Consider the following 10,495-nt stretch of genomic DNA (forward strand, 5'->3'; position numbering starts at 1 on the left):
CAAGGAGTGGCCTGGGCAGAGCTGAGGGCTGCGCGTCCTGTTTGTGTCCCAGAATAGCTGGTGCTACACACACGATGCCAGCGAGAGCCTAAAGAGGAGGAGTGGTGGAAGCTGCTCTGCGTGGGCCTATGGGGATCGGGTGCCTCGCACCACGGGCAGGCTCCCATGGGAAGCAAAAGGGGAAGAAGCAAACCCCACTCTGCACAGCGGCTCCTCAACCACACATCCTGAGCCCCAAAGCCCAAATCAGCAAGGGCCACGCTGCCAGCCCAGCCCCTGCCCCCCATCCCTGTGACGGAGAGCTGAGAATTGCTCGAGCAGAACCAGAAAATGAAAAAAGAAAACTAAAATAAAAGCCTAAAGGAGCTGGCAGCTGCCCTGCTTGGGAGAGCATTTCTGGCCATGTCTTTGATTTTGGATACAGCTGGGAAACCAGATTCCTTCGATAATGTTTAATTTCCACGTTGCGCCGCTTGAAGTAACAGAAAGATGCGCGCAAAACTTCTAGCACCTATATACATCTATACCCAGCTCCTGCGAGGGCTCTGGATCCTCCGGCAGCACCCTCACCCCATCTCAGCACCGCGGCGATGCAGGACAGGGCTGGCAGCAGCGCAGGGCACCCATGAAAACTCATTTCCTATCTGGCTTCTGTGGAGGACGTAGAATGGAGGAGGTGGAAAACAGCTCCGAAGCACCACGACCTGCTGGGGCTGCACACAGCTGGCTGCTGCATGAAGCATGGCACGAAGGGAAGGGGAAGAAGGGGACGACTCCACGCGCCCAGCCCCCAGCATGGGGGGGATCTCAGTTCCCCCAGGCTGGGGGACAACCCAAAGGATGCTGTGGGTCCCCCTGTGCCTCAGTCTCAGGTCTGAGGGCTCAGGTGGCCGCCGGCGCATCCTCACTTCTGCTGATGACGTTCTCATATTTCGGCTCTTCCTCCGGGGCAGCCTGGCCCTTCGTTTCCACGCTTAGGACCAGCTCAAGGCTTTTGCCCCTTTCTGCAGCACCCAGGCCACTGCCACCCACATCCTGGCCCCCACTGCTTTTTGTCGATGCCAGTGGGAAGGACTGTCTCTTCCCGGGGGGATGCTGCTGTTTCCCAGAGCACAGCTCACCGGGAGCCCCCGGCACACTCTCCCTCTGCTTGCAGCCGTTTGCAGAATCCCTGCGCTGTGCCAGGGCCCGGCGGGGCGGTTTTTGGATGCCCTCCATGCTCCTCCGCACCTTGGGCTCCTCCTTGGCCGCCCACATGCCTCGCTGCAAGCTGCCCAGCCGCTTCAGCACGGCCTGCACCGGGCCCTCTCCCCCTCCCTCAGCTCTGGGGTCCTGCCCGGCCGTCCCCACCGTCATGTAGATGGTGGTGACGTTGGGCTCCTTCCTCTTCCCATCCCAGCTGCCCCTTTTCGCAGCCGCTTCCAGGGCTTCCACCCTTTGTGCCACGTGCCTGGTGCCGGTGACCATCCGCCGGCGGCCCCCCGGCGTGGCCCGAGGTGATGGCCGGTGGCTTTCGTCCCCTTTGCCGAGGGGATCGGGGCTCTCGTAACCATCGCTGGCTGCCTGCTCAGCGGGGGTCTCGGTCCCCACGTCTCCTCCTTGCAGGGACAGCTTGGATGGCCCCCACAGGGCTTTCGGCTTCCGTCCCGGGCTGGGGGTCTCCGCTGCGCCGAATTTCGTGCCCTCAGCAAAGGAGACAGAGGGCCGCTTGGCCTTGGCGATGCTGGAGGTGCGGGGAATGGCGAAGGGCTGCGAGACATCCTCGGAGCTGAAGGCGGCAGGGTCAGGGAGCGTCTCGCTTGGGGGGGACGGCCCGGCCTGCAGCTCAGCCCCAGACAGCAGCGGGACCCCTGTGGGACAAGGGGTGGGCGTTAGACCCGGGGGTGGGGGCATGGGTAGCGCTAGACCTTGGGGATGGGGACACATTAGGGCTCAGAGGTGAGGACCCCTGTGCCATAGGGTTGCCTCCAGGAGCGGGTGGTGAAATGGGGCTGCGGGGCACATCCTGCTGCACGAGGCCAAGTATGGCCTTGGGTCATCCTTGTGGAGGGGAAAATGAGGGAATAAAAATGCTGGTCTGGACCTAGCATGCATCCTTGGGAACCCCAAGGGCTGTAGGGGAGCGGGACGGGGAGGTAGAGCCATGTGTCACCTTCTCTGGGAGGGACGGAGTACTCGGGCCCTTCGTTGTCGGTGTCAAAGGAGGAGAAGGAGCTGTCTGAAGCCCATGCAGCTGACGGCGTCTCGATGAAGCTGGGGTTGAAGGGGATTTCTGCATCGTGGTGGGAAACTGGGGAGGAGATGACAAGAGGATGAGGTCTGGGGCCGAGCAGGATCCTGCCACAAAACAGGGCTGGCAGCAGATCTGCTTTCTCACCCGTGACTTTGGGAAGCTTGGAGCTGTTGAGGGTGAAGCAAGGCATCATAGCTCCGAGGTTGGCCAGCACGCCCTGCGCGTGGTGCTTCATCCTGGCCACCACGTCATCATCCGGCACGGCCGCCCTGCGTGGGGACACGGCGTGAAGGAGAGAAGGGGACAAAGGGTTTGGCAGCAAAGGGAAGCACCCGCAGCGATACCTGTCTCTGGCATCCGCAGGGCCAGGGCCGCAGCAGCAGCAGGCAACACAAAGCAGCAGCACGAGGAGAGGGACGAGGATGGCAGCAGCCAGAGCTGCGTGGTCCGTCAGACCTGCGTGGGGAAGATGGGATCAGCATGTCCACGGATGGATCCACCGCGGCATCCCCGCCCCTCATGACCCTCGCCCAGCACCAAGGGGTGAATTTAGGGCTGCTCTTACTCAATATGCAGTTGCCCTGTGCAGGGTGGCAGGTTCCTCGTGAGCACTGGCAGGGGGAGGAACAATTCACCCCGAAAAAGCCGTCGGGGCAGGTGTCGTTACAGCTGAAAGAGAGAGGGAAGGAGGGGAAATGCCCCCAGGGCAAGCAGCTCCCCACCCCGCTCCCCACTTTACCTGGCTCCCCAGTAGCCGGCCTGGCAGAGGCAGTCACCCGACACGGGGTCACAGCTACCCCAGACACATTCGGGGCACAGCAGCTGGCACCCATCACCAAACGTACCCGCAGGGCAGGAGCTGTTGCAGCTGACGGGAGAGAGAGGTGTCACCGGGACCCTCCCCACCAGCACCGACGGCCGCATCCTGCCCCTGCTGCTCGGTTACCTGGGTCCCGTCCAGCCGGGCTCGCAGCGCGGGCAGGAACCGGTCTCTGCATCGCAGACATCCCCTTGCCGGCAGCGAGGGCAGGGCTGGAGGCAGCCTTGGCCGTGGAAGCCGGCTGCGCAGCGCTCCTTGCACAGGGTCCCGTTCCAGCCGGGCTGGCACTCCAGGCAGAAGCCATCCACGGGCGAGCAGGGCTGGCTGCGCTTGCAGCGCCCGCAGCTGCACGGCCACAGGGGCAGTGAGGCCTCGACACTGCTCCCCACCCCCAAAACACAGGTCTCCCCCCACGGTGGCATTCAGCAGCACTTCGGTTTACATGGAGATACCTGACAGCATTGAAGGCTCTATAATAACCCCATGGCAGAAGCCAAGCAGGGATAAATGCCATATTATTGCCCTGGAGCGTGGTGCCAAGATTTTAGGGTGATGCCAGAGCTCTCCTCCAGCATTAGCGGGATGCTTCTTAGGGGCAACACCAATCCTGCAACCAACCACGGCTCTTAACCCCCACCTCCACATGCGTCTCCCTGCCCAGCCAAAGGAATGGATGCAACCACACCGACCCTCACCCCGCGTCCCTGCAGTCACCAGCTCACCTGTGTGCACACTGGGATCCGTACGTCCCCGCTGGGCAGGGATCCCGGCAGCTCCTGCCCTGGAAACCTGGCTCACAGCTGCAGTGCCCATTGAGAGGGTTGCAGGAGCCGTGCAAGCAGTCGCAGTGCCACTGGCACGCCAAGCCCCAAAAACCAGCCTTGCATTTGCAATTGCCCGTCTCTTGGGCACAGGGCGAGAGGTTACAGGAGCACTTGAACCTGCACTTCCTGCCCCACCAGCCCAGCAGGCAGAGGCAGTGCCCGGTGACAGGGTCGCAGCGCGAGGTGGCGAGGTTGCACTGGCACTGCCTCTTGCAGTCGGGACCCCACCAGCCCGGCTCGCAGCGGCAGGCGCCGGTTGCGGGGTCACAGCGGCCGTGGGGGCCGCAGGGGCAGCGGAACTGGCACCGCTCTCCCCAACGCTCGGGGTTGCAGGTACAGCGCCCGCTCTCCGCCTCGCACGTCCCACCGGGATGGCACGGGCAGCGCCGCTTGCAGTCGTGGCCCCAGTACTGAGCAGGGCAGGCTGCAAAGGGAAGGAGATAACGGCGAGGGGGTGACGAGGAAGCCCCCAGCACCTTGTACCCAGAGCAGGCTGCTGGAGTGGGAGGGGGGTGAGGCACTCACGGGAGCTGCAGTCTGCACCGAAGAAGCCGGGTTTGCAGCGGCACAGCCCAGGTCTCACGCACACTTCGTCCGGCCCGCAGGCGTCCTCCCCTTCGCAGAGCGCTGCAACAGCGGGGCTGGCACGTCACCGGGAGGGACCCCACCACCCCGCGTCCCATCCACAGTGGGGATCTCCCCCATTCCCACCAGCAGCACGGGGGGCACCCGGGGCTCCCCGGGACACCACAGGTTGGGCAGCGCGGAGGAAACACGTGGGGCCCAACGTGGGGATGAAGATTTTGGGGACTAAGATTTCTTTCAAGCGTTGCCCATCACTTACCGGCCGTGCACTCCCTCCCTTCCTGCTTCCAGCCGGGGCAGCACGCCAGGCCTGCAGCATGGCTGTGGGACAGAGCAGGGGACATCAGCCAGCGCCCAAGGCTGGGACATTGCCTTCATCTTCAGGGCTTTGAGCAAGAAGCTAAAGAGGAGTGCTCCCTTTGGGCTCAGCCTCACACACGGGGAAGCCACGAGGCTGCTGGGGCTTGCTCCGGAAGGAAGCCAGCAAAATAGAAGGAAATTTAAGTTGTTGCTGGGCTTCAGGGCTGGGTTCTGGGACAGGAGTGCTTAATGCTGCTGGCCCCACGGCTACAGAGCCCAGCTGGGTTCCCCAGTGTTTTGGAGGAGCTTTGTTAGCAACCCAAAAACAGGCACTAACGCAAAGGCGTCGTGTTGATGGAGATCAATGGGAGAGGCAACATGGTGGTAAAGCAGCGTGGCCATCAGCTCCAAACACCATTTATGATTTGCTTCCACTACGTTGCGTTGTGGAAGCAACGCTGGCGTTGTTAATGGTGGTAGCATTGCCAGCACTCCTGCGCTCCCCCGTTGCCCCACAGCCTCCTGGTCTATGGGAAACCACCCCACGGAGCAGGGGTTTGGATGCCCACAGCCCCCAGCATCGCCCTGTTCCCCGTGCCCACGTGGTGCCAGGCTCCACCTATACAGAAGGACAAACAGAGGATCCCACCCCACGCTGCCTGAAGGCCCTGGGGACGGGCGGAGGGGCCGTGGTGTCACCTACCTGTCCACCTTGCAGACATTCCTGCCGTCGGGGTCAAGTTCCTGGGCAGAGCCCTGCACCCACAGCCACAGCTGCAGGCAGAGCAGCAGGCGGGCGCTCACCATCTTGCCGGGGCTGCGTCTGTCCATCCGTCTGTCTGTCCGTCCGTATGTTCCTCTCCTGTGGCTCAGCCTCTTCCTCCCGCCAGCCTTGGTTTCTTCCTGAGGAAACGCGGGAGGAGGTGTCCCAGTCCCACGTCAGGGGTGCAGGGGGAAGGAGGAGGCAGGGAATGCCACAGCCTCGACTATTTCTGACCTTTGCTGCCAAGGGAATGCACGGCACAGGGCTCAGCCCCCCCACGCAGGGAACAGCACCCACCCGGGCATCGCCCCTTGACCTTCCCCACCACCCCCTGAGGCTGCTGGAGCTGAAGTCCCTCGTGTCCCCAGGGCATCCACCTCCCCTCTACCATCCGCTCCAGGGCACAGCTGACCCCGCTTCTCCTGCTGTCCTGGTCCAGGATGGAATTTGGGATCCCCCGGGAACGCAGCGTGCCCCAGGTTGGCCTAAATCCAGCCGGGCTCCAGGGCCTGCTGCCACCGCCAGCTCCATCCCACTGCACGTCCCACGGGAGCTTTGTGTCAGCAGATGCACAGGAAACACCTTTTTCCTTCCTGAGCATAGTCAGCCGGGGTTTCCCCGTGTGGGATTTAACTCGTGCGCCTCCAACGCCGTGCCCAGGTGGCCTCAATTCCCGTCCTGGGTCATTGGGGGTGCCCAGAGCCTGTGTTCCCAGCCCAGCTCTCTGTATGGGCTATGGCACAACCACGGCAGTGCTGGGGAACAGCCCCCAGAACCCACCGAGCTGCTCCCTGGGCTCCTTCCAACGCAAAGACAGAGCAGAGTTTGCAGCGGGCACCTCATCGGAGAAACAAGAGCCCGGTTTATTTTTGACTCCAGTCCCAGAGCTGGGAAGCACCCGACCCATAGGGATGGCCGTGCCCCCATAAGCACGAGGATTGCTGAATTTTTCCAGTTTCCAGCAGCAGAAACAAGTCCCATCACAAAACCAATTCACCCCACATCCGAAACGTGCTCCCAAAGGCCTCCCAGCCCTCACCAGTGCGTGCTCAGCCCGGAGCGGGGACCGCAGGACAGCACCCAGCCAGCCCTCCATCTTCACATTGCAGGGATGGGGAGATGTTGGGAAGGGGTGATGTGAAACACCCACGTGGGGCAGGACGGGGAAAGGTGCCCGGAGGTGCCGAGCCGCCCTGTGCCAGCCGAGCATCCCGGCCGTGCACCGCGCTGTGCCACGTGGCTCCCGGCGATGCCGTGGTCAGATCCAACAGGCTCAGAGTGCTGGTGTCCCTCGGTCCGGTTTGTGCTCTCCCACTGGCTCCAGCTGTGTGTCCAGCGAGTCGATGATTTCCCAGGCTCCGGAGCAGCTGGGCTCGGAGGGGTCTTTGCTGCTGCCCTGATACCATAGCCCAAAGCTGCGGACAGAGCAGATAGCAAGCGTGGGGGAGAGGAGCCTTGCTGGGAAGCAGCCACGTTCCGTCCTCCCTCCACGTGCACAGCTGCATGGCAGCCCAGGAACCATGCACACCCGCTCTACAGCAGCATCCTGGGGTAGGCACCGAGCTCAGCGGGCACCGGGAACACAACTGAGCCGAAAATTTCCACCCCACCAGCACCTGAGCCTGGGATCGAACTTACAAGCTCCTGATTTTGGATTCTGGAGGCTGAGCATCCACGCAATCTGCGCCTCGAGCTGGGAGCCAGGAGCCCTCCTCTTCCTCACTGCGGCACAAAGTGGGGACAAAACCCAGGCTGAGTGCTGCGCTCCCCCAGCCCTCACCATCCGTTGCTTCCCAAAGCCACCCCCACGCTCGTGTCCCAGAGCCAGCCGCGTTCCCAGCCCACAGGTTTCTTCTCAGAAGGCAGCTCCGAAGCCCAGCACTCGCTCAGCAGCTGCTTTGTCCCAGCCGGCCGCAGCAGCCGAAGCCACAGCCCACGCTGCCGTCTGCAGGCACCCAGCCCTGGCACCCTGCTAAGGGAACCACAGCTGCTGCCATCGCCCAGTGAGGCTGCAAGGGGACATCCCCAGCCCTGCAGAGCCTCCAGGGCTGTGCTCGAGCTCAGCCTCGGGGTTGCCACCAGCAACACCAGCTGCAGCGTGGGGCGATGCTGGGGACAGCCAGACCCACAGGACAGTGGGATGGCACCCCAAAGGACAGCAGGGCAGGAGCTCCTAGGGCAGCAGCCACGCGGGGCAGGCAGAAGGTGAGCAGTGACTCAGCCTCCTGGGGGTACAAGGACACAGCTCCCACCAGCGTGCTGAGGCTGCACAAGTGAAAACAAGCTGTGCTGACTGGGGGAAATCCCTACTCTCCTGAAAATCTCGTTCTGCCTCTCCCACAGCTCTCAGAAAGGGTTTGGGCAGGTGGGGACGATCCACCCCTACTCCAACCAGCCCAGCCCAGCAGGTCCCAACCAGGAGCGAGCAAACCCGCCCTGCTGGCTCCAAGCAGCACCGACAGCAGAGTCAGGACCATTATGGGCTGGGAAGTGGCCTCGGCTCCGGCCCCAGATCCACTCCAGGTTGCACAGATCCCCCTGCACCCCAATGCAAGCAGCAGCAGCAGGAGGTTGGAACAGCACAGAAGAGCTCAGCCCTCTTCAGACCTTTATTAAAGCCCCTGCAAGGCAGCAAGATACAGCTCCGCTTCCCCTCCCAATGCTGGAACCAGTGCTGCCCAAAGACATCTCGCAGGGAACATCTCCAGGGCCATTTCCACGGCTCTCTGTCGGATGCTGTGTACAGACTACGTGCCCCATCACCTCACCTCCCCACTGTCATATCCACACAGGGATGAGCGGCACACATGGAGCAGGCGTGTGACATGTGACAGCGACGCGAAAGCATCAGCAAAGAGCCCAGCCCCGCAGCACTCCCGGCACCGCACCAGGGCACCCAGCGTGAGCATCGAACCTTTGCTCCCTGGCAGGAGGCAGGGACAAAGCCAGAGCCCAGGGCTGATCCCTCACAGGTGTCACAGGACACGGAAGCACCAGGGGCAGCCGATGGCTTCTGCCCCACGCGGGAGGCTCCATCCTGCCTGCAGCCGGACTCACCTGCTCGCCGATTCCTCCGCCGTCCCCAGCATCTTGGCTCTGATTTTTCTTCTCTGCCTTTTGATTGTCGATTTCATCGCGTCCAGGAAGAAGCTGGGGATTCTCTCTTCGTTCAGCAGCTCCCTGGAACAGAGAGCCCAGGGTTTTTGCTGAGAGCTTTGCAATTAAGTGCTGCTTGGGGCTGCCAGGAGCACTCCGACACAGGGACAGGAGGGACAAGGCTCGTGGAAGGGCTCACCGCTGGTAATAGGCCAGCTCCTCCTGCACCAGGAACAGGTTGGTCTTCAGCTCGTTCCGCTCCTGCAGGATCTGCTGCAGCTCTTCCCTGGAGAAGCAGCACTGAGCTGGGCTCCTGCCCGTGTCCTGGCACGGCGGCTCCTCCGCAGGCAGCGGTGCTGCTCCTTCCTGGGGACGGGCAGCGTGAGGGGTGAGCGCAGCCCCAGAGCCGTGCTCTGGCAGCCCCAGGTCCCCCAGCTCACCTGGCCGGGCTGCGGCAGCGATGCTTCAGGGGCGGCCCTGCTCCTCCTGCTCATTTCCCTCTGGGTTTGCAGCACCGCCGCCTCCAGGTCCGACTTCTTCTCCAGAGCGCTCTTGAGCTGCGCCTGCACCACGGCCACTTTGTGCCGCAGCTCCTCGTTCATGGACATGAAGCGGTGCAGCTGCTCCTGCAGCTGGAAAGGCAACGACAGCTGGGAGTGAGGCACGGCAGCGCTGCTTGGCCACCACCCAAGACATCAGCGTGGCGTGGGATCAGCACCTGCCCCAGCGGGACCACGAGTGGCGACAGCAGCCCCAGGGGAGGTGACACGAAAGCCGGTCCCCAGGCACTCACCGCCTCCGTGTCTCGGCTCTTGCAGACGATCTCATGTGCTTGAGCACGGAGCTCATCCCTCTGCTTGTCCACCACCTCCTTCAGCCGCAGCATCACCTCTCGTTCCTTCCGTGCTGTGCTGTCTGCACCCAGCACGGGGGAATGGGCGTGAGCGGCTCCGGGGACCCAAAGGCATCCTTGGGATACCCGTCCCCACCACCCTCCCGGCACCTCCTGGAATCCCAAGCTCCTCCCAGCTCACCCCAGGGCATCTGGTGGACCCTGTGGCTTGCAGAAGACAGCACTCCCATGGGGACAGGCGGTGGTGGCAGGGCACCCCGAGCTCCCCGGACACCCACCTTCCTGGTGGTGGCTCTCCTCCAGCTGCCCCAGGAGCCGCTGGTTGTGCTCCTCCAGCTGGGCCAGGCGGCTGCGCAGGGCTCGCTCCCGGCGCTCGGCCTCCCACAGCCTCTGCTCCAGGTCCTGGGGGACAGGGACAGCTGGGTCAGGGCCAGGCGACAGCTTGGTCTGAGCCACCCCAAGGAATTAGGGACAGTCAGCTCAAAGCCAACGCCAGGGGACGGCTCTGCCTCCGAGGACATCCCCGCAAGGACAAATGTCATGAAGGAAGAAGAGCCATGCGAGGCACTTGCCCGTGGGGACACGGCAGAGGGGCCAGCACCTCCCCCGAGATAAAAGGGCCTCTGGCTAAGTGCCACCGGGGAGGGGACCGGGGACAGCTCCCTGCCTCCCCCAGGGGTCCCAGCATCGCCCCGCTCACCTCCGCATCCCGCTGCTCGGACAGCACCGCCTCACCCTCGGAACCCACCGGTGCCACCAACGCCTCCAGCAGCTCCAGCAACCGCACGACCGGCGGCACCAACCCGGCCACGGCGTCGGGGCCAAAGCGGCCCGAGAGACGGCGCAGCTCGGCGCCCAAGGCCTCGGCCATGCGGTAGACGTGCGGCGGGGCCAGGCGGCCCGGGGGTGTTCGCCACAGCGGCTCCGTGCCCCGTGCTGGCTCCGCCATCGGCCCCCGCCGCCACCGGACGTGGCCCCGCGAACGCTCCGCCCCGTCCCGCCCCGTCCGGAGCCGCCCCAA

At 63.7% G+C, this 10,495-nt stretch overlaps 2 protein-coding genes across 3 annotated transcripts; both read right to left on the minus strand.

Annotated features, from left to right (window-relative positions):
- SCARF1 (scavenger receptor class F member 1) lies at positions 438-6,195 on the minus strand. Its single transcript, XM_021415841.1, has 11 exons — positions 5,466-6,195; positions 4,722-4,783; positions 4,403-4,504; positions 3,776-4,301; positions 3,180-3,398; positions 2,973-3,101; positions 2,799-2,902; positions 2,578-2,689; positions 2,378-2,502; positions 2,153-2,290; positions 438-1,850 (listed from the first exon to the last, which is right to left on the minus strand). The coding sequence occupies exons 1-11, from the start codon at positions 5,591-5,593 to the stop codon at positions 883-885; spliced, it is 2,613 nt and encodes an 870-aa protein (XP_021271516.1). The 5' UTR covers positions 5,594-6,195; the 3' UTR covers positions 438-882.
- Positions 6,368-10,448, minus strand: RILP (Rab interacting lysosomal protein). Of its 2 annotated transcripts, XM_021415850.1 has the most exons (8): positions 10,175-10,448; positions 9,753-9,876; positions 9,415-9,536; positions 9,062-9,253; positions 8,821-8,987; positions 8,583-8,705; positions 7,164-7,247; positions 6,368-6,940 (listed from the first exon to the last, which is right to left on the minus strand). In XM_021415850.1, exons 1-8 carry the CDS (start codon positions 10,421-10,423, stop codon positions 6,799-6,801), a joined length of 1,203 nt encoding a protein of 400 aa, XP_021271525.1. In that variant the 5' UTR covers positions 10,424-10,448; the 3' UTR covers positions 6,368-6,798. The 2 variants fall into 2 exon arrangements, with proteins under 2 accessions (XP_021271525.1, XP_021271526.1); XM_021415851.1 differs by lacking the exons at positions 6,368-6,940; positions 7,164-7,247 and adding an exon at positions 7,272-8,300.

The sequence above is a fragment of the Numida meleagris genome, chromosome 18 (genome assembly GCF_002078875.1).
Source record: "Numida meleagris isolate 19003 breed g44 Domestic line chromosome 18, NumMel1.0, whole genome shotgun sequence".
Lineage (NCBI taxonomy): Eukaryota > Metazoa > Chordata > Aves > Galliformes > Numididae > Numida > Numida meleagris.